This window comes from Megalobrama amblycephala, linkage group LG13, assembly GCF_018812025.1.
Source record: "Megalobrama amblycephala isolate DHTTF-2021 linkage group LG13, ASM1881202v1, whole genome shotgun sequence".
NCBI lineage: Eukaryota > Metazoa > Chordata > Actinopteri > Cypriniformes > Xenocyprididae > Megalobrama > Megalobrama amblycephala.
Window position 1 is genome coordinate 24,357,586 of NC_063056.1, and position 19,254 is coordinate 24,376,839.

The 19,254-nt window shown below is 35.6% G+C and overlaps 3 protein-coding genes across 4 annotated transcripts; 1 reads left to right on the forward strand and 2 right to left on the reverse strand.

Annotated features, from left to right (window-relative positions):
* Nucleotides 1–764: 764 nt before the first annotated feature.
* Nucleotides 765–4,977, forward strand: rab42b (RAB42, member RAS oncogene family). Of its 2 annotated transcripts, none has more exons than XM_048151850.1 (3): nt 765–923; nt 1,022–1,245; nt 3,416–4,977. In XM_048151850.1, the coding sequence occupies exons 2-3, from the start codon at nt 1,028–1,030 to the stop codon at nt 3,855–3,857; spliced, it is 660 nt and encodes a 219-aa protein (XP_048007807.1). In that variant the 5' UTR covers nt 765–923; nt 1,022–1,027; the 3' UTR covers nt 3,858–4,977. The 2 variants fall into 2 exon arrangements, with proteins under 2 accessions (XP_048007807.1, XP_048007808.1); XM_048151851.1 differs by having other exon boundaries at nt 770–923; nt 1,049–1,245.
* On the reverse strand, nt 4,478–8,338 carry taf12 (TAF12 RNA polymerase II, TATA box binding protein (TBP)-associated factor). Its single transcript, XM_048151853.1, has 6 exons — nt 8,187–8,338; nt 7,496–7,728; nt 7,329–7,406; nt 5,741–5,855; nt 5,385–5,473; nt 4,478–5,285 (listed from the first exon to the last, which is right to left on the reverse strand). The coding sequence occupies exons 2-6, from the start codon at nt 7,664–7,666 to the stop codon at nt 5,250–5,252; spliced, it is 489 nt and encodes a 162-aa protein (XP_048007810.1). The 5' UTR covers nt 7,667–7,728; nt 8,187–8,338; the 3' UTR covers nt 4,478–5,249.
* Nucleotides 8,339–8,727: 389 nt separating this feature from the next.
* On the reverse strand, nt 8,728–16,857 carry ctps1b (CTP synthase 1b). Its single transcript, XM_048151849.1, has 17 exons — nt 16,690–16,857; nt 15,417–15,595; nt 15,038–15,208; nt 14,230–14,330; nt 13,791–13,907; nt 13,295–13,378; nt 12,975–13,207; nt 12,740–12,872; nt 12,454–12,542; nt 10,855–10,949; nt 10,690–10,752; nt 10,513–10,556; nt 10,328–10,424; nt 9,402–9,457; nt 9,216–9,312; nt 8,986–9,130; nt 8,728–8,883 (listed from the first exon to the last, which is right to left on the reverse strand). Exons 2-17 carry the CDS (start codon nt 15,580–15,582, stop codon nt 8,805–8,807), a joined length of 1,770 nt encoding a protein of 589 aa, XP_048007806.1. The 5' UTR covers nt 15,583–15,595; nt 16,690–16,857; the 3' UTR covers nt 8,728–8,804.
* Nucleotides 16,858–19,254: the final 2,397 nt, after the last annotated feature.

Genomic DNA, 19,254 nt, shown 5'->3' on the forward strand with positions numbered 1-19,254 from the left:
AAAAATACGAGACTTAATTCCAGCAGTATGAGGAGTCGTGGCTCGTGAGTAAAACGTTTTAATGGTCATTTTAATACATTTAAGTCAATTAGACTTAAGGCTTCCTCCCTCTGTCAGTAAATTATGGACATTTATTCCGCTTCACTGGATCCCCACCCTTGCTGACCTGGTATAATCTACTTTAATGCCAAGTTTCTGAAGTGTATAGGCCTACCCAAGTGCCTATCAGTGGCTTTTTAATGCTTCATTACATACAAAAACTGATAGCAGTAACACACGTTGATAGTATTACAATTAAAGCCTCCTTTGAGTTATAAAGTAGTCCACTAAACTAAAGTATCTGAAAACAAAGTGAAACACTCTATTTATAGCCTAAATCATCTGTCTGTCTGTGTCCTGTGGGAGTCTGTTCCATTGTTGTTCACCTCCTGTTTGGAAAGCTTCATAATTATGGAATCTAACCTGTAATGCACATCAGTGAGGAATATTGTGGGCTTGATTTCATCATGACATTGGAAGTCTTCCAGCCATCTTCAGAGGTTATGACATGGGTGGAAGCGTTCTCATGGTTGGCCTATTGAGAAAGTCTTAGCTGAAATGTTTTTGCTTATTACATGTGCTTTTATGTGATGCATGCCTAGCTGGTCTCAACAGGAAATGCTGGGCTTGTCCTGATATGATACTGCTTGCTCATTCCCTCTGGTCTATAAGAAATTCCTAACTTTTTGCTGGTATTTATAAACTCCACCCCTCACATAAACCCTGCCTACTAACAAGTATGAACAGGCAAAGATTAAAGAAACAGATCAAGTAGACGCTCCCACCCCTAAAACATTCACACAGATGCTGCTCTTTGCAGAAAAACACAGGAGAACCTAAGGAACTATGGGTTTATTTAACATGAGAACTTCAATTCCTCTAAGGTAAGGGGTTCTCTGGTCAGACATCCAAGGATCCTGGTGGATTGACAGTTTTTAGTGAACTCTAGCCTTTTCATTTTTCACATTGGTTTGGTTCTCAGTGAGTCATGGATCTCACTTTGTGGCAGTACCAGTTTCGAATCATCATGCTAGGAGACTCCACGGTGGGCAAGTCTTCCATGTTGAAGAGATACACAGAGGACCTGTTTCTGGAGTGCATCAACCAGACTGTCGGAGTAGACTTCTATGTACACTTTCTAGAGGTTGAACCTGGGGTGAGGGTCAAACTGCAGTTCTGGGATACAGCTGGTCAGGAGAGGTTTAGGTAAGTCCAAATATTTCAAGCTTTTGAAAGTTCTACCATGAATTGAATGAACTACACCCTCCTAATCGAATACTTAAATGTATACTCCACCCAAAAATGAAAATTTACTCAGCCTCATGCCATCCCAGATTCTTTTGTGGAACACAAATGGAGATTTTTAGAAAATGATTCTATCTCTGGGAGTCTTGCAAGTGGATAGTAATCCAAAAGTTGACGCTTCGAAAACCGCACAAAACAAACACGATGGTAATCCATAAACCCAAGATGATGAATCAAAGTCTTCTGAAGCAAAACGATAGGTTTGTGTTTGAAAAATACTGATATTTAAAAAAAAAAGAAAAAATTCAAATATAAACCATCGCTTCCAGACAAGTGTCATATGTGTGTACACTTGTGTGAAACGTGCAATAAGTGATGTCTTCTGCAAGTCCATGTTTACGTCAAGGAAACACACATATGGCAGCTAGCCAGGAGTGCTGGTTTATAGTTCGAATTGTTTGAAAAATGAGTATTTTCTCACACAAACCAGTCGTTTCACTTCAGAAGATATTACTTCATCAAAAGTGGTTGTATGGATTACCATCATGTCCGTTTTGGCTGGCCTTTGAACCATCATCTTGCATTAAATCAGGGATGTCCAAAGTCAGTCCTGGAGGGCCACACTCCTGCAGAGTTTAGCTCCAACTTTCTAGTACGTTTCTGGCATGCCTAGTGAGACCTTGATTAGCTGGTTCAGGTGTGTTTAATTGGGGTTGGAGCTAAACTTTGCAGGGCAGTGGCCCTCCAGGAGCAGGATTGGACACCTCTGCATTGTATGGACTCAAAGAAATGGGTTATTTTTCTAAAAATCTCAGTTTGTGTTCCACAGAAGAAAGAAAGTCATATATGTGGGACTGTATGAGGGTGAGTAGGCTAAATGATGAGATCATTTTTATTTTGGGGTGGAGTATCCCTTTTAAGGTGAAAAATCCACAGATGTCCAAATGGAGAAAGAAGGACTATTTTCCCCCTCAAAGTAACTTCTGTACATTTAGTCAGAAGTTCAATGTCTAAAAACAGTTTAAAGAAGTTGCCTTGCTTCTGTAAAACAGTATTGTGAAACATATTACTCATCACAGCAGCAAGTATTCTCATGATACTTCCAGGAAGTATGTTGACAGTCTACACTATAAATGGATTCACTGCCAGGCTCGGCTCCACAGGGGGGGCTTGGCCCACTTAATTGTCCTACCCTGGCAACAGTTCAGCCCACCCTGAAAAGGCCTATAGCCCATCTAGCATCTTAGAGATGGAGTTGGGCCTGTTCACTAGTATGGTTAAATGACTTAGGTTAAAGAAACAAATCACCCAAAATTCTGTCATTGTTTACTCACCCTCACGTCATTCCAGTGTCTCATGGGTGACGAGCCTTGTGATGAGGGGAAGGCACTTAAAATACATTACTTTTTTTGACAATAAATATAGCTTTGAGGTACTGTTTTCACTGCAAAAATGGCATGGATGACCTGAAAAGGTGGGAGCCACCTCTGAACTGGCTTGTAACTGATCTTTTGAGGGTTTGAAAGTCAAAGTGATGTGACATTTCCAACACATTTTAGTTTATTTCAGAATTATCAAAGACTCTATATACCAAGACAGTTTGCCCATATTACTATCATCCAGTTTACCAATTGGCCAGCCCCCAATTGGCAAAATCATCACATCACTGGATCGCAGTTAGAAGCTCCAGTTTTCGTAGAAACAGTCTGGGACTGCACATGCACATTGGAGGGACCAATGCTATTTCAGGATAAGAACCGTTTATGGGGCAGTCCATGTCAGATTTTATTGCTGATTTGATGTTATTTAAATGTTAGCAGTTTTTGAGATTTCAGTTTTTCACCATTCAAGTAGATGGGAGTTGGTCTTGCATGCCAAAAATAACTGCCTGGAGGCATTGTGAATATGACTGCAGAGTGAACTGACTTTCCTTGAAAAGGCCTTAGGAATGACAGAAAAAAACATATAGTTTTATTTTTATTATTTTATTATTAATATAGATTTTATCCATTGGGAATTGATTGGATGGTAAGAAGAGGCTGGAATGGAGCTAGAATTAATGTAATGTATAAATACATTATTGATTATTATAGTACAAAAAAATAATTCTTCAACTATGGTACATTTGCAGGTCTGTGACTCGCTCCTACTACCGCAATTCAGTCGGAGGTCTTCTGGTATTCGATCTGGGCAACCGTAAATCTTTCGAAAATGTGCAGCAGTGGCACGCGGAGGTGTCAGAACGTGTGCAACCCTACACAGTGCTCTTCGTGCTGGTGGGACACAAGAGTGACCGGGACAAGGCCGGTGAGCGAGCCGTGAACCGAACTGAGGCAGAAAAGCTCGCAAGCCAATTGGGAGCACCGTACATCGAGGCTTCAGCCAAAACAGGTCACAATGTGAAAGAGACCTTTGATCTCTTGACCCGGAGGGTTTATCAGGGCTTGAGAAGTGGAGAGATCCAGTTGCGTGATGGGTGGGATGGAGTCAAGAGCTCAGCTCCTACAGCCCAAATGATCCAGAAGATACAAAACAATGAAGCTGCTGAGAAAAACAAGAGCTGTGCTTGTTAACTTGTGGCATGTGGTTCTCAGAGCCTTTGAGTACAGATCTTCAAATAGGATGGATCAGTCTGGCATTGCCAAATATACCTAAAACAAATCTCAAGGACTTTTGTGATGTAAGATTGTAGGTATTAAAGTTGATCCGACAGATCTTTCCTCATGGCATGGATAATATATGCTTTTCTGCAAGATTTCAGTATTTGCAAACCACACTGAAACTCTTAACATCATTTATATACATCTGCAAATTTGATTTCCAAATGTTTGTTCATATTTCTGGGCTCAACTTTGGATAAACGTGTTATTAACGCGGCATCAGTGTAACTCCATCAGTTGAAGATTATAACCCTTTTTATTTCCTCATTACCTAACCACATAATTCCATAAACATGGATTTATTTTTGTTGATACAGAAAGGGCTTTCTGAAATTCACAGAATTCATAATTACATGACATTCTGAAGAGCTAATCCTGTGGATTTGTAAATGATTCACTGATGTTTGACTTTCATAGATAAAGGAGAAGTTAGATATTCAGTTGTCACAGTCTAGACACATTTCTGAAACAGGTTTTCTTGGTTATTATTTAGGATATGATGTCCAACATAATATGAGCGAGTTCAGTGTGAATAAATCACAATTAGTTTTTTTATTCATGAAAAACAGGAGACTGTAAAACACTGTGATACACGGCCAAAAAAAACAAAAAAACAGTTTATACTCAGTTTAACTCCACGAAAAATGTTCAAATCTGCCCACAGCAGATGGGGTTTATACATCATTTCCCACACATCACATATATAACCCCCTCTAACAATTATGTCACTAGTTCCAATGCAATTAATCACATGGGGAAGTGGTATTTATTTCTCTGGTAAAAATGACTGTTTACCTTTAGAAAGTCACACATTAAGGATTTCTCTATAGTACTAAATATTACTTAAGTGACGAGATCTATAACACCGAACATTATAAACAAATCGGACAACATGGTGATTGTAATTGTGCATAGCTACTAATGCCAGCTGAGCAGAAGTTGTGTGACTGCATGATGGGTGAACTATACATGTATTTTGAATGAAAATGTGGTTTGTGGGTGAAACAATAAAAAAAAATTTTTTTTTGACAGAGCTCCGTGAGATTCTATCATATAATAAAGCCCCAGTTTAGCACCAAGGTGCTCAAACAAAATGTTCACATGGTGGTTTTAACACAAAGTGAACTGTACAGACAAATTACATCAATTCCTGCAAACCTTTCGAATGAGAAATGTCAACAGAAGCGTACTGCAAATAGTACAACGCATTCTTCCTCTTTGATTAACATAACATGTATAGGTTCAAACCATCCCCACTTCCAAAACTTCCAGGGAAAAAAATGTTTGTTGGTACTTCCGATCTGGCTACTTTTTGGTTGTTTTGCGGATCAATGCCATTCTCTGAAAGAACAGAAAAATATATTATTTAGGTATGCAAGTCTTTCGTTTTTCAAAATCATCTTTAGGGATCAGTTTAAATGCATGAGACTGACGGCTGACCTGTTTGTGAGCTTCTGTGGTGCATGCCTTCTTATACGGTCGGATCTCATCTGACCCATAACCAGGAATCCACATGTTCCACTGTCGTTCTGTAATTCAATATTGGATTATAGACTATATTAACACATTCAAACCATCTGCCATTGGCCTTGATTTAACAACCTAAAGGATACATAATGTATGATGTACCTTTATTTCCAATAAAAATTATTATTAATAGTAATAAAATAAAATGAAAAACATAAGTTTAATGTAAACGGATGCATCAGAATAAATAAATGTATATATTTACATTCATTTAAAAAAAAAAAAAAAGGCACTTAAACCACTGGGAATTGTATATTCAAGACCCTCACCGAGGTGTAGCTGGACATCTTTCACTTCGAGAGTATTTGACTTCCTGTGTCGTGCAAGTTGGCATGCAGCAGTCACCACGCTCTCAATGAAATCATCAGCAATCTGCAAGAGCATCTGAAGCGAATGGGAAATGACTCAGGTCAACAGACAACAGCGTAGTGACAGTCACAGTAAGTCATTCTACTATCTGTCAGCAAAGCACACACACACACACACACACACACACACACACACACACACACATATATATATATAGTGCTTAAATTTATTAGACCACCTGTCATAATAAAGAGAAAACAAATATTTTAGTAATCTGTCAAAAACCTGTTTAAAACTAAAATTTTTATTGTCATTTATTAGGCAAATAATAAACAACGAAACGGTCTTTATTCACACATGTATGGCCTCCTTGATAACAGCTTGGATTCTTGCTGGCATTGTTTTTATGTACTTTTCCACAGTCTCTATTGTTATTGACCTCCAAATAATTTGTAATTATTCCCAAAGACCTGCTTTTGATTAAACTTTTGTGCGATCCATCTTTGAATCCATTAAATCCCAACAATAATTATATTTTAGCATTAGAAACACTGTGACTAAAGAGTTTACATATACTGGTGGGGATTAACCATTACAGAAACATAAAAAATGATTTTGGGTAATCACCAATACTGTTAGTTTAGGGCAGCTGTGGCACAAACCTTTGATGGTATAATAAATTTGTTGAGTACTGTATATATTACACATGAATATATTCCTTCCTACATACATACATTCTACCATTCAGAAGTTGGTAAGATTATTTTATAATTCTCTTATGCTCACCAAGGCTGCATTTATTTAATCAAAAATACAGTAAAAATTGTAAAAAAAAAATAAAAAATAAAAAAATTGTGAAATATTATTTCAATTTAAAATAACTTTTCTATTTTAATATATTTTAAAATATCATTTATTGCGGTGATGGCAAAGTTGAATTTTCAGCATCATTACTCCATTCTTCAGTGTTACATGATCCTTCAGAAATCATCTAACATGTTGATTTGCTGCTGAAGAAAGATTTCAGAGGGTAAAATTGATTTTTTGAAGGAAATGAGGGTAAAATATTATTATAAACACCTGAGCCAAAATCAATGTTAACAAAGGAAAACACTGAAATGCAAAAATGCATAAGGATGCAAGGGTTAATATTTTTGTTTTCAGGGTTTTTGATGAATACAAAGTTCAAAAGAACAGCATATTTTTGAAACAATGTATAAGTCTTTACTGTCATTTTTGTTCAATTTAATGCATCCTTATTAAATAAAAGTATTATGATGTCAATATAAAATAATGTTCAAAGCACTGAGCTGAAAAAAAAAAAAAGGAAAATAGATAATGGGACCAATATGAATAAATAACTGACTAGTTTATACAGACTTCTTTTGTTTTCATTTTTTATTTAAGCAGGGGGTATAAAGGGACATTTTAAAATGCAACAATTCTAAAATACTTCCTTATAACCGAGTAGTTGTTCAAGCAACCTACTGACTTGTCAATTATGAAAATATGTACTTGTGCACATAACTAATAATAAGTCATAAGTACCTCCTCCACATCCTCATCGAGTTGCTCATTAGGATCAATTTCTCGCACAAGGTCCTGCAGCTTCTTCTTGCTGAGCACCTGTAGAGAGGACATTAGATCATAAATGTTATAAGGAATACAAATAGAGCCAGAATCTAATACAATTGAAACGCTATATGGTGTCTCACCTGAGTGCCTTCGGGACTCAGTCTCCCTGCAGGTCCAGGGGTGCCTGGAACTTTGCCGGGGACGACGGTGCTGTTGGCCATGTTGGTGGAGAGGGGTGGTGTTGAAGAGGCTTCTGCTTTCACAACAGCGTAGAAGTTGGAGCGACTAGTCTGTGGTGGGTACTGGGTCATACTATGATAGTCAAGAGATATCTGTCAAGAGCCTCTTCAAAGCCAGCGTGAGGTCTATTCAGCTGCAAAAAAAAAAAAAAAAAGGTATTAAGAAAGATTATATTGAATTGAGTCAATGCATCCTATAGATCAAAGATCTTAAACAGCAAAACCAAGAACTTTTAGAGGTACTCAATGCACAGCGCTCACTAGGAAAACATCACAGAACTGTCATTTGCTCTGCAGGCTAACGACTTTAGCTTTTTAGCTTTGCTGATGTCTTCTGAGACGAATAACTTAAACTTCTTGGACAAATTGGGATGTAATGGGGATATTAATAGATGTAGTAATACAAATTAACAAATTTATCTTTTTTTGTCGGAAAGTCTTCGTGGTTACTGTTATTCATCACCGCATAGCGACCATGATCTTCAGCTCAACATATTAGCAGCTAGCGAGTAAACATTGGTGCCAATCCACGTCTCGTGATGCTTTCCTTTTGTTTCACATAATACTGTTAGATGGTAAATTAGAGTGGTACCTGATCCAAATAATTTTGTATTATCTTCCCATCTTCGTCATTTATAAATTGGAATAATTCAGAAGCCCATATAAGTTGATGATGTTGTTCCTTTACAGGCGCCTCTTCTGGCGAACGGAGCTCAGCCGAAATATCGCGAGATCTGTGGGAATGGAGTTTTACAAAATAAAAGCTGTTAAAAAATAAATAATTAAATAAGCCCTTCCTTTGCGGACACATAGACGTTTCTTCCAAAATACATTTTTGTAATAAAAAACAAAAACAAACAAGCATAATTTGCATTACAGTACTGTGTTTACAATGGAAGTTTTTTTTTGCTGTAAAGTATCTAAATCTTTCCAGACGGGGAGATGAATGTAATATCTAGTTTTCCCTGTATAAACATTGACACAATGTTAATTCTTATGAGTGTACTTTTAGAGCTCTTACTCTTTTAAAGCTCTGTACTCTTCTTCTGGTGTATGTTTCTTCTGGTCTTGCCCCATATGATTGATTTCATTTTAAGTATATCACTGTACACAGCACACTTAAAAATGACACATTAGCCTTTTATTCATTTATTAAAGTTCATCGTTTCATGTCATAAATATGTTTTATGATTATGTGGATATTCCCCCTTTAAGAGAGTGAAGGAAATTTGATTTCAGAGATCTCGGAGTCCGGTGAACTACTGCCACTTCGGTCACTGTATGTGTCTCTGGGAGAGAATAGAAAAACAAGATAATGAGACAATATATATGCTGCTTGTCTCCAATTTAAATAGTTAAGCTGATATGAGAGAGTGTATTATGCAACAAACCGCGGTGAGAGCCGGCATCCTTTCTGTAGGTAGTTCTGTAGTTTCCCAGACGCTGCCAGTAGAAGGCCAAAGTAAGGAGGTGAGGGTTTAATGGGACGAGAAGTGAATTCTGGGTGGTACTGCACTCCGACAAAATAAGTGTGATCTGCTGTGACAGAAGAAATGAGCTGAAGCTAATACTGACTGACAACTTCTCCATACATTGGTTCAGATACTGGACATACACTGACCTTCAAGTTCAATGATCTCCATCCGCTCCCCCTCCAGATCCTGACCCACAAATCGAAAGCCTCTATCCTCAAAGTGGTGCTTCAGTTCTGGATTGACCTGAAAAAATGCAAACGGAACCAACTGAGCTAATGGGATGGGGGGGGAGGGTACATTTTTTATTTTTTTTTGCAATTATTTTTGTGAACCTCAAAGCGATGTCGATGCCTTTCGTCCACATATTCAGCATCGCCATACAGCTTTCCTACAACAAAACAATTCAAATATTATGGATACATGTGTAAGATTGAAAATATCCAAAGATATTTTAAAATGAACAAAGACATTTGCTTTACCGTTTCAACCCCCTCTCTCTTGCTACAAGGGTCATTTGGAAGACACAAAGGTGTTGATAGTGATCAAGGCCTGTAGGCCAAGATGTATGTACATCGGGGGTCTACAACTTGTCACACCTTTAGTACAGTGGGGGAAGTTTTAATCTTCTGATTGGTCAGTTTGAATGTCTCACATTTGGGTTTCAGTCACATGGTCAAGGAAGGGATAAAAGAAGATTTTAACTGTTGCTGTCTCTTTGATTCTTGGCTTTTCTAGGGCCCTCTCTCTCTCTTTCACTCTCCCTGCCTGTCTTCCTCTTTCACTCTCTCTTTAACTATCTCTCAGGTAACTTTTTACATACATGCTGAGTGCGATTAATGGTATATGATTTATCATCTCATATGTCTATTTTGTAATTATTTTAAGTGTAACCATAATCAGATATTGTCATTAAACCCATTCAATTTCAAATGATGTGCTAACTAGTTCTGATTTGGTATTAACATTAATGTGCTCCCTATTGCAATACAATATTGTCACACTATAGCAACTCTCTCCCACATATTTTGCTATTATAACTGCACTTATTTCCGTCGTTGGTATAAGTTGCAGTGGGTGGTAATAGACAAGAAACATGCTGATAACGTTTCTTTAGTCGCTCTGCAACCCTACAGCCTGAACCCCTGTAGGAGATCCACCCTACACATGCATATTTCAAACCTTTAAATTCAGTATCAGTTTCTATTTTTGTGATATGTGACCTTCACCTTTTAAAATGGCACAAAAGATCACAACTTACGAAGAACGCTGGAGGTGTTTTTGAATAAGGTGCGCCTTTTTCCTAACCGCATAGTTCCTCCCATCTGCCCAGGATTGTGTTCAGGCATTTCAATCACCTGGATTAAACAAACAGATCTCAACACACCACGGAAAAAGAAATCATTATGCAGATATGCTCATTTGTTTTACCAAAACAATACCTACCACTGGATGTTTGGTTTCAGGATCAAATTCTGTAGAATTGGCATCTGTTAAGATGATAAAAAATAAAAATTTGTGAAAAAAATACAATAAAAATTAAAACATTTTAAATGTAAAAGCACATGCAAAGTTTGCTTTAATAGACATATCAGAAAAATTATCATCTTGTATGGGTGTTACCTTCCCAGCCGAGTACATTACGAGCAAATTCACACACTGCCAGCTGCATGCCCAAACAAACACCTGCAAAACAGGGTTGATTTCAAATTTAACCTCAGCATTACTGTAATTACATCATATTTTGCCACTAGCACTGAATCGACAGCTTTCTGAACAATTTGTTACCTAAAAATGGCTTTTTCTGTTTCCTCGCCCAGTTAATGGCTTGGATTTTTCCCTCAGTGCCTCGCACACCAAAGCCTCCAGGAACAAGAACCCCACTAACAGCACAATGAAATGGTCAAATAAACATTTAAAAAATAAATATTCAAACTAACAATCTTAACAAAGTCAGATTATACATAAAAGTGTATTCTCACAGATTACACCAACCTTTAAAATCAAAGTGAAATGCAGTTATAAACTATTTTAAGTCCATAAGGTGACTTATTTTATATTTAAATGACAATCCAAGTAGTAAAAGCAAGACCCGGTTTTATTAATGAAGTATTGATTGAATTGTGAGTTTGCTTAAAACAAGGCTTAAACAGCTTTTTGGATATTGGTTAACATTGTCAAAGAGTCCACTGATGTCAGTTCAACTTTATGGAATGGAACTTACAAGTATGAGTTAGGTACTTTTTTTTTTTTTTTTTTTTTTAAGAAATTAATACTTTTATTGAGCAAGGATGCATTAAATCAATCAAAAGTGACAGTAAAGACATATATAATGTTACAAATGATTTCTATTTCAAATAAATGCTGTTCTTTTAAAGGTGCCCTAGATTCAAAATTTGAATTTACCTCGGTATAGTTGAATAACAAGAGTTCAGTACATGGAAAAGACATACATTGAGTTTCAAACTCCATTCACGGAGACAAGAGCCGTTGCTATTTTCATTTTTAAACACTTGCAGTCTGTATAATTCATAAACAACTTAATTCTTTATAAATCTCTCCAACAGTGTAGCATTAGCCGTTAGCCACGGAGCACAGCCTCAAACTCATAGAGAATCAAATATAAACATCAAAATAAATACTTTACTCACATAATTCGAAGCATGCATACAGCATGCATGACGAACATCTTGTAAAGATCCATTTGAGGGTTATATTAGCTGTGTGAACTTTGTAAATGTGCTGTAATATAATCGAGAGCTCGTGTGGCAGGGAGCACGCGAATTAAAGGGGCGGCGCGCTGAAAAAATCAGTGCATAGTTAATGATGCCCCAAAATAGGCAGTTAAAAAAATTAATAAAAAAAATTCTATGGGGTATTTTGAGCTGAAACTTCACAGACACATTCAGGGGACACCTTAGACTTATATTACATCTTGTGAAAAAGCATTCTTGGGCACCTTTAAACTTTCTATTCATCAAAGTTCCTGAAAAAATGTATCCGGGTTTCCACTAAAATAAGCAGAACATCTGTTTTCAACATTGATGATAAGAAATGTTTCTTGAGCATCAAATCATCATATTAGAATGATTTCTGAAGGATCATGTGACACTGAAGACTGAAGTAATGGATAATGAAAGTTCAGCTTTGCCATCACATGAATAAATTACATTTTTAAATATATAATATGTACATTATTTTAAATTGTAATAATATTTCAGAATATTACAGCTTTACTGCATTTTTGATCAAATAAAAGCAGCCTTGGTGAGCATAAGAGACTTCTTTCAAAAATCTCACCAACCCCAAACTTTTGAACAGTAGTCCATGTTGTTAGTTGCGTCATTTTCTAATGATTTGTCTAGTGAATTTTGAGGACACACTCACTCAGCACTGCAGAGCTTCTGCCAGGCCTCATGGTATTTAACCGGCTCATCTTGCAACGCTGCTGGCTCCAGATCTGCTGAATCTATGTACTGAAATAAGGTACCATTTTCAAGTTTTACATTTACACAAGCAAAAAAAAAAAAGATGTTTAGTGTAAGCAAAATTAATTAATTAATCTTTATGTGCAAAATTAGAGTTTGAATTAACTGAAATTTATAAGGACAAAACGATCACCTACATCATAAAAATACAGGAAATTGCTACTAGTTGCTCCGTCATTCCTTACCTTGACCTCTAGCTTATAGTTGATGGCGAGGGCAGAGTGCTCCAGTGCTTTAATAACAGAGGCATACGAATCTGACAGTTTGGTGTACTTGCCTACTAAAGCAATGGAGGTTTGCTCCAGGAGTCGGTCAGACCTAAGAACAAAGACAGGTCACTCAAAACAGCTGCAACAACCTTGGAATTGTCAGAAGATTGCAGTTTTTGGGATTGTTAAAGTGGATGGAAACAGCACAAACCTGTCTGATATCTCCTTCCACTTTGTGAGCATTTTTCGAGGTCTCATCTCAATGGGCAAGTCCAGTCTGCGGCATAAGTATTCAACAATGCCCTGATCCTCCAGGAGTAAAGGTACTCTGTAGATTGAGGACACGTCATGCACGCAGATCACCTGTTCAGGTTCTACGTGGCAAAACATGGAGATTTTCTCTTTGACAGCAGTTTCCAATGGAGTTGAGCAACGACAAACAATCTGCAACAAAAAAAATTATTTCTCAGAACTAGAGCGACTTGACATGGATTGGCTCTTCACAGTATATAAAAGAGAGTAAAGCCTGACCAGATCAGGTGACAGACCAAGTCCACGAAGCTCTCGAACACTGTTCTGTGTGGGTTTGGTCTTCTGTTCTCCTGTTGAATTGGGCTGAAAATACATCCAAAGACCACAGTACTCGCTTTTTTGTTTCAAACTCAAATAAATTACTTTTTAATTACAAATGTTTCAATTTAAAGGGATAGTTCACCCAAAAATGAAAAAAATGTCCTATACCTGTATGAGTTTATTTTTTCTGTTGAACACAAAAGAAGGTATTTTAAAGAATGTTGGTAACCAGACAGTTGACGGCACCCGTTGACTTCCATAGTATTTTTTTTCCTAGTATGGAAGTCAATGGGTGCCATCAACTGTTTGGTACATTTTTTTTTTTTAATATCTTCTTTTGTGTTCAGCAGAAGAAATAAACTCATACAGGTTTGGAACAACCTGAGGGTGAGTAAGTAATGACACAATTTTTATTTTTGGGTGAGTAAAAACAAAAAGTAAGTTTGTTTCCTACCTGAGGAACCAGACTGACATGGATGTTACAAAAGTTTTCCCGTTTCACTTTAAACTGAAACTGTCTAAAAGCTTCAATAAAAGGCATACTCTCAATATCTCCAACTGTACCTCCAAGCTGTGAAAAAATGTAAATACATTTATGTTAAAAATGTATATTATAGTAAAATTTTATTTATTAATTTTAACTCCAACAGTGGTGGAAAAAAGTTTATAAAGCTTGTAGATATATGTAACCTGGCATTATTTAACGTAGCATAGCATTCCAGCTAACCTAAGTAGTAGTACAATACAAGGGACTTAGAAATTAACTTTTTTTTATTGAGCATTCTTCATGTATTCAGATTTTTCTTTTACATTTAAAAACTGTGGCACTGTCCTTAGTAGCAACAATTTTAACTGTTTCCTCTAAATGAACAGCACAAAACAGATGGATATACCTCAATAACACAGACTTCTGGCTCAATACCATCATCGTCCACCGAGACCTTAGCCTGCCGCATGACCCATTCCTGTATAGCATCAGTAATGTGTGGTACCACTGTAAAAAATTATTCATATTCACCTTAGTGACACTATATTATACAATTATGTAATCTCCTCAGAAGCAACAGATGCTTAAACTTTTGTAATACAATCAGAGGAGTATATGCAAACTAAGGCCGGTGCCGTCAAATACTTCACGGTACAGTAAACATCATGGTACATCCGTCATCATGATACAATATATTGCAATAATGCAATTTAAGAGCATTATTGTGAGAAAACCAATTGTTGTATATTGGTATATACACTACCGTTCCAAAGTTTGAGGTTGGTAAAAGTTTTTTTTGAAAGAAATGAATGCTTTTATTTTTTCAAGGATACATTAAATTAATTATAATTTGATTGACAGTGAAGACATTTATAATGTTAATAATAATAATTGTTTCTTGAGCATCAAATCAGCATATTAGAATAGTTTCTGAAGGATCGCATGACACTGAAGACTGGAGTAATAATGCTGAAAATTCAGCTTTGCCATCACAGGAATATTTTCAAATATATTAAAACAGAAAATTGTAATGTATTGTAATAATATTTCACAATATTAAAGTTTTATTGTATATTTGATCAAATGCTAAACTTTTAAACAGTATTTAAAGAAGAATACAAACACAGACAAGAGATGTTCTGTAGTCCTGTTTCCTCATGCCATATTTCACATTTATACTCCAGACATCCTCATGACTTTGTTGTGTAACTCACCTTGTACAGTTTTGCCCAAATAATCCCCTCTCCTCTCCTTGGTTATAACAGACTGATAGATCTTCCCCGTCGTCAGATTGTTATCCTTGGTTAGCCGGATGTCCAGAAAACGTTCGTAATTCCCTAAATCCAAGTCAACCTCGCCGCCATCATCTAGCACAAACACCTCACCTGGTAAACAGAGTGTCAGAGAGATTGACTGTGACATATGGACACAAAGACATGCTCTTTATATGCTCTAGGCTAAAATAATGTTCCAGCTAATGACTAATTAATGTTCCAAAGCAAACATCTTATGTTGCAGTTCATATTTCTGTATGGTCAACAAAAAAAAAAAAGTCTAATGCGGTAAATCTATTTACAAGTAGTCTGCACTTACCATGTTCATAGGGAGAGAAAGTGCCTGCATCGATGTTGATGTAGGGGTCGATTTTGATAGCAGTGACATGCAGGCCACATGATTTGAGGATAGTCCCCACACTGCTGGCTATGATCCCTTTACCAATGCCAGATATCACACCACCGGTCACCAGTATATACTTCATTATTCAATACTGTCTGTCAGTGTACGAAAGACAGTGATGTTTACTTCAGCAATGATTTAATGCAATGTAACAATCAGCCACAAACAGAATAGAAAATGTAAGTGCTTCAATAACATCACAATACATTTTTTTTCTAAGTTAATCAAAAACTCATAAAAATGCCTTAAATACACCTCTTCTATGATGAACAAGTCAATTTATGAACTAAATTTTAATATTTTTAACATTTTTTTTGTTAGATTTTAATATTTATGTGGGACATAACGTCTAGACTTAGGTAAAGTTAGTTGTATATTCGCACATTCGGACTTCTGATAAATTCAGACTTTCCAATAAATGTGCAATAAATTAATGTTTGCGAATTTTAAGCAGCGACATGATATTGACAACCAACGACTGTCAACTTACAACATTTTTCACAGTCGATCAAAATAGGCAAGTATTGTTTTAATGGCATATTTACTTGTGAATGTCCAATGAAGTGTGATTAACAAGGCTATTGAATATGGATGTCCGAATGTGCGAATATAAAACCAACTTTACCCAAGTAACGTCTAGTTGGTGTAACTTAATTGTCTTGACTATGTATGTGACACTGACACAAGTAAGTAAATCATTAATTATTTTGTTAGGGAAGACAAGAGCTAATAATAACATATTTTATATATATATATATATATATATATATATATATATATATATATATATATATATATATATATATATATAACATAAATCCATAATTTTATATATATAAAACATATATAAAACATTTAAATATTTACAAAAATATATTAACATTTATAATGTCCATGCCAAATTTTGCAACATCCCAGCACATGATAATGTTCAGAGGACAAAATGTAAACCAAGATGACCTTGTAAACAAAAGCAAAATACGACAAAGCCACATTCACTAATGAGTCTATAGCATATATATGCTAGAATAGCCTTTCCGAGTGTATTTTGGTTGGCTCATAAATGAAACCCATTGATTAGAGGTCCCGAATATATTATATAACATTGCAGTAAACTTCCATGTTGGTGCAAGTGACTCGCGAGGTTCAATGAAAGCAGAAATGGAAAAAACTGAACGTTCAACTGTACCTGAACTCGTGCCGCTTAAATATGTAAAACCGTAGATTAAAAACGTCAACCGATTCAATATAAACAAACCATCTACACGACACGTTTGTTTGGGTGTCAGCGAAATGCGGTAAAGCGCCAAAACAACACGTGGTGCGAGATCCGATACTGAGTGTTTAACTCTAGCTTTGCCACTCTCCGCCACAGCGCTAGATTGGGGGTTATAACGTAGAATTAACACGTTATGATAGTAAACAATGAAATTGCGATATTTTATCGCATACTTTCCATATCAATTACATTGATCTAGTCTATTTATTAAATGTTTTTATTAATTTATTTTGTTTAATTATTTATTTAAATGTTTTTAAACTTACTTACCTGAATGAAACATGTTGTCTAAATGTGGGCTCACATTCCACCTTTACTGATTTATAGCTAACGTTTGTTAATTTAAAAAAAAAAAATCATTGATATCACGTATAAAATCTGGCAATCTCTAGCAAGTTTCAGCTTTCTGTAAAACTATTAGTAACGTTAGCTGATAATTAGCATTTTTGAGTCGTATGTATTAAAACGCAAATGCACATTTATACAAAGCCCAACCAATTCCTTATTCGATATCAATTCCTTATTTTAAAATTACAATTTATATTTTAACACTATTTAACACAAAGCGCCATAGAAACACAGTTTAATTTGTTTCATTCTTTCTGAAATTATTATAGTAGTATTCCACCTGACATGAAAACATTAACGTTGGTATTTACATATTTACATATCCAACTTTTACTTTACACTAACAATTTTCCCGCGAGTGAGATAAATGATGAACAGAACCTACTAGAGTGGAAAGACTAGAGTATAAAATATCTATGGTTACTTTAAGCGGTGTCTGACGTCATGTCGGCGTCCATGTATGTACATGAGTAGGAGGAGTCGCGCGGGAAGCGGAATATTTGTAAATAAACATTTTGACATTTTGGCGGTTTACGCTTTTACGGTGTTTTTTTTTAATTATTATTTATTTATCTCGTTCTATCCAATTATTTCAGTAATATATAGGGTACGTGTATAAAAATTAAAGTATATGTAAATATTAAATAAAACAAAAAAAGTAAAATATTGGTATGATATTGTATAGTTTTTCAGACGAAATCTGCTGTTTTTTTCATCTTACAATGATTTTACAATGAAAAGTAAAACTATAAAAATCAATGTTTCATAGCATAAAAAACAAAATGAAACTTTAGACGTTATCATAATAAAATTACCACACAGGACTCTATATATTTGTAGCCTCTAGGCGGCGCCAGATGACAGTATGAGAAACATTAGAGATGCCGTGCAATTCATACACAAACTGCTGGAGATTGATGCTTATTGACACTTTAAGATTAAAGGTTACGTGAAACGTGTGCTGAGTCATAAAAAACATGTTTTCGTCTTTGGATACAGGTTTCTTCTATTCAAATTATGAACCGCAACACTTTAGATGAGAACATCATGAAATGGGCTAGGCAGTGCAAAGACCAAACACTGCAAAGCTGGTTAGTTTTGCCTGGTACCTCATTATAAATGATATGTGGTTGTGAAACTCGACATCCGTTCACATACTCCTCTTCCCTCCAGCCCAGAAATTAATAATCAAATAAATGATTAGCATCTGAAAATGAGTCATCCATCATTATGACTGAATATATCACCAGTGCTTTCATCCAAAAGTGTATGGTCCAGATTCATTATTCAGAGACTATTCTGTAATTCATCCAATCCTTTATATAACATTTCAGTCAATAGCGGAGATGTGTCTCTCCTGGCGACAGCTGGGTTTAAGTTTGATTATTATTTATCTAATTATAGCGCACTGTCCCTGGTTTAGCCTGTACCAGCTCCTCAGTAAGGTGTGTCACACAGGACTTACATAAGCTTTGGAGGTAATTATGCCAGAACAAACTGCATTTGTGTTTGCTGAGCTCCATCGCTCTGAATGAGGCTCACATGTAGAGCTGTCAGCATTATGTAACATCACATCAAGTGCATCTTTTGGGCAGATATTTAAAAAGTGTGGTTTCAGTGTGATGTTGTGTGATGCTTTATGCACTCAATCATTGGTTTGTGCTTCGCTTACAGAAATGGCAGTCATGTTGGACGTGACACCTGCTGATGTGGACGCAGTATGCAAAGTTTTCATTTACCAAAGCTATTATTATTATTATTATTATTTATTTTTTTTTTTACAAAGGCTACAGATACTGATTGTTTTTATGATATGCAGAGATTATTCTTTTATGTCTAATTTTTGACGCAATAGTAAATAATCTTTATACTACAACAACAGAAACAATAACATGCATTATTTTATTATTATATTTATTATTTATTTTAAATAAATAACATAATGCATCTTTTATATCTATTTATACAACAACAGAAAACAGAAAACTGCATAATTTTATTATTATTATTATTATCATTTTCATCATCATCAAATAAAATATAATGCATGTTTTCTATTATGTATTTCTATTTTTATTTATTTACAATGCAATGATGGAAACAAAATGGATTATATTATATTTATTT

Bases quoted from the DNA above. Each gene is read 5' to 3' on its own strand.
- rab42b (XM_048151850.1), top strand. From the start codon at position 1,028: ATGGATCTCACTTTGTGGCAGTACCAGTTTCGAATCATCATGCTAGGA. The intron at 1,246-3,415 runs GTAAGTCCAAAT...GTACATTTGCAG, and splicing joins GCTGGTCAGGAGAGGTTTAG to GTCTGTGACTCGCTCCTACT.
- taf12 (XM_048151853.1), bottom strand. From the start codon at position 7,666: ATGACCCAGTACCCACCACAGACTAGTCGCTCCAACTTCTACGCTGTT. The intron at 5,856-7,328 runs GTACTTATGACT...CATTCGCTTCAG, and splicing joins TCGATGAGGATGTGGAGGAG to ATGCTCTTGCAGATTGCTGA. The intron at 5,474-5,740 runs GTGAGGGTCTTG...ATTGAATTACAG, and splicing joins AGATGTCCAGCTACACCTCG to AACGACAGTGGAACATGTGG.
- ctps1b (XM_048151849.1), bottom strand. From the start codon at position 15,582: ATGAAGTATATACTGGTGACCGGTGGTGTGATATCTGGCATTGGTAAA. The intron at 9,458-10,327 runs GTAAGTTGTGAT...GTTTTGTTGTAG, and splicing joins AAACACCTCCAGCGTTCTTC to GAAAGCTGTATGGCGATGCT. The intron at 9,131-9,215 runs GTCAGTGTATGT...CTGTCACAGCAG, and splicing joins GGAGATCATTGAACTTGAAG to ATCACACTTATTTTGTCGGA.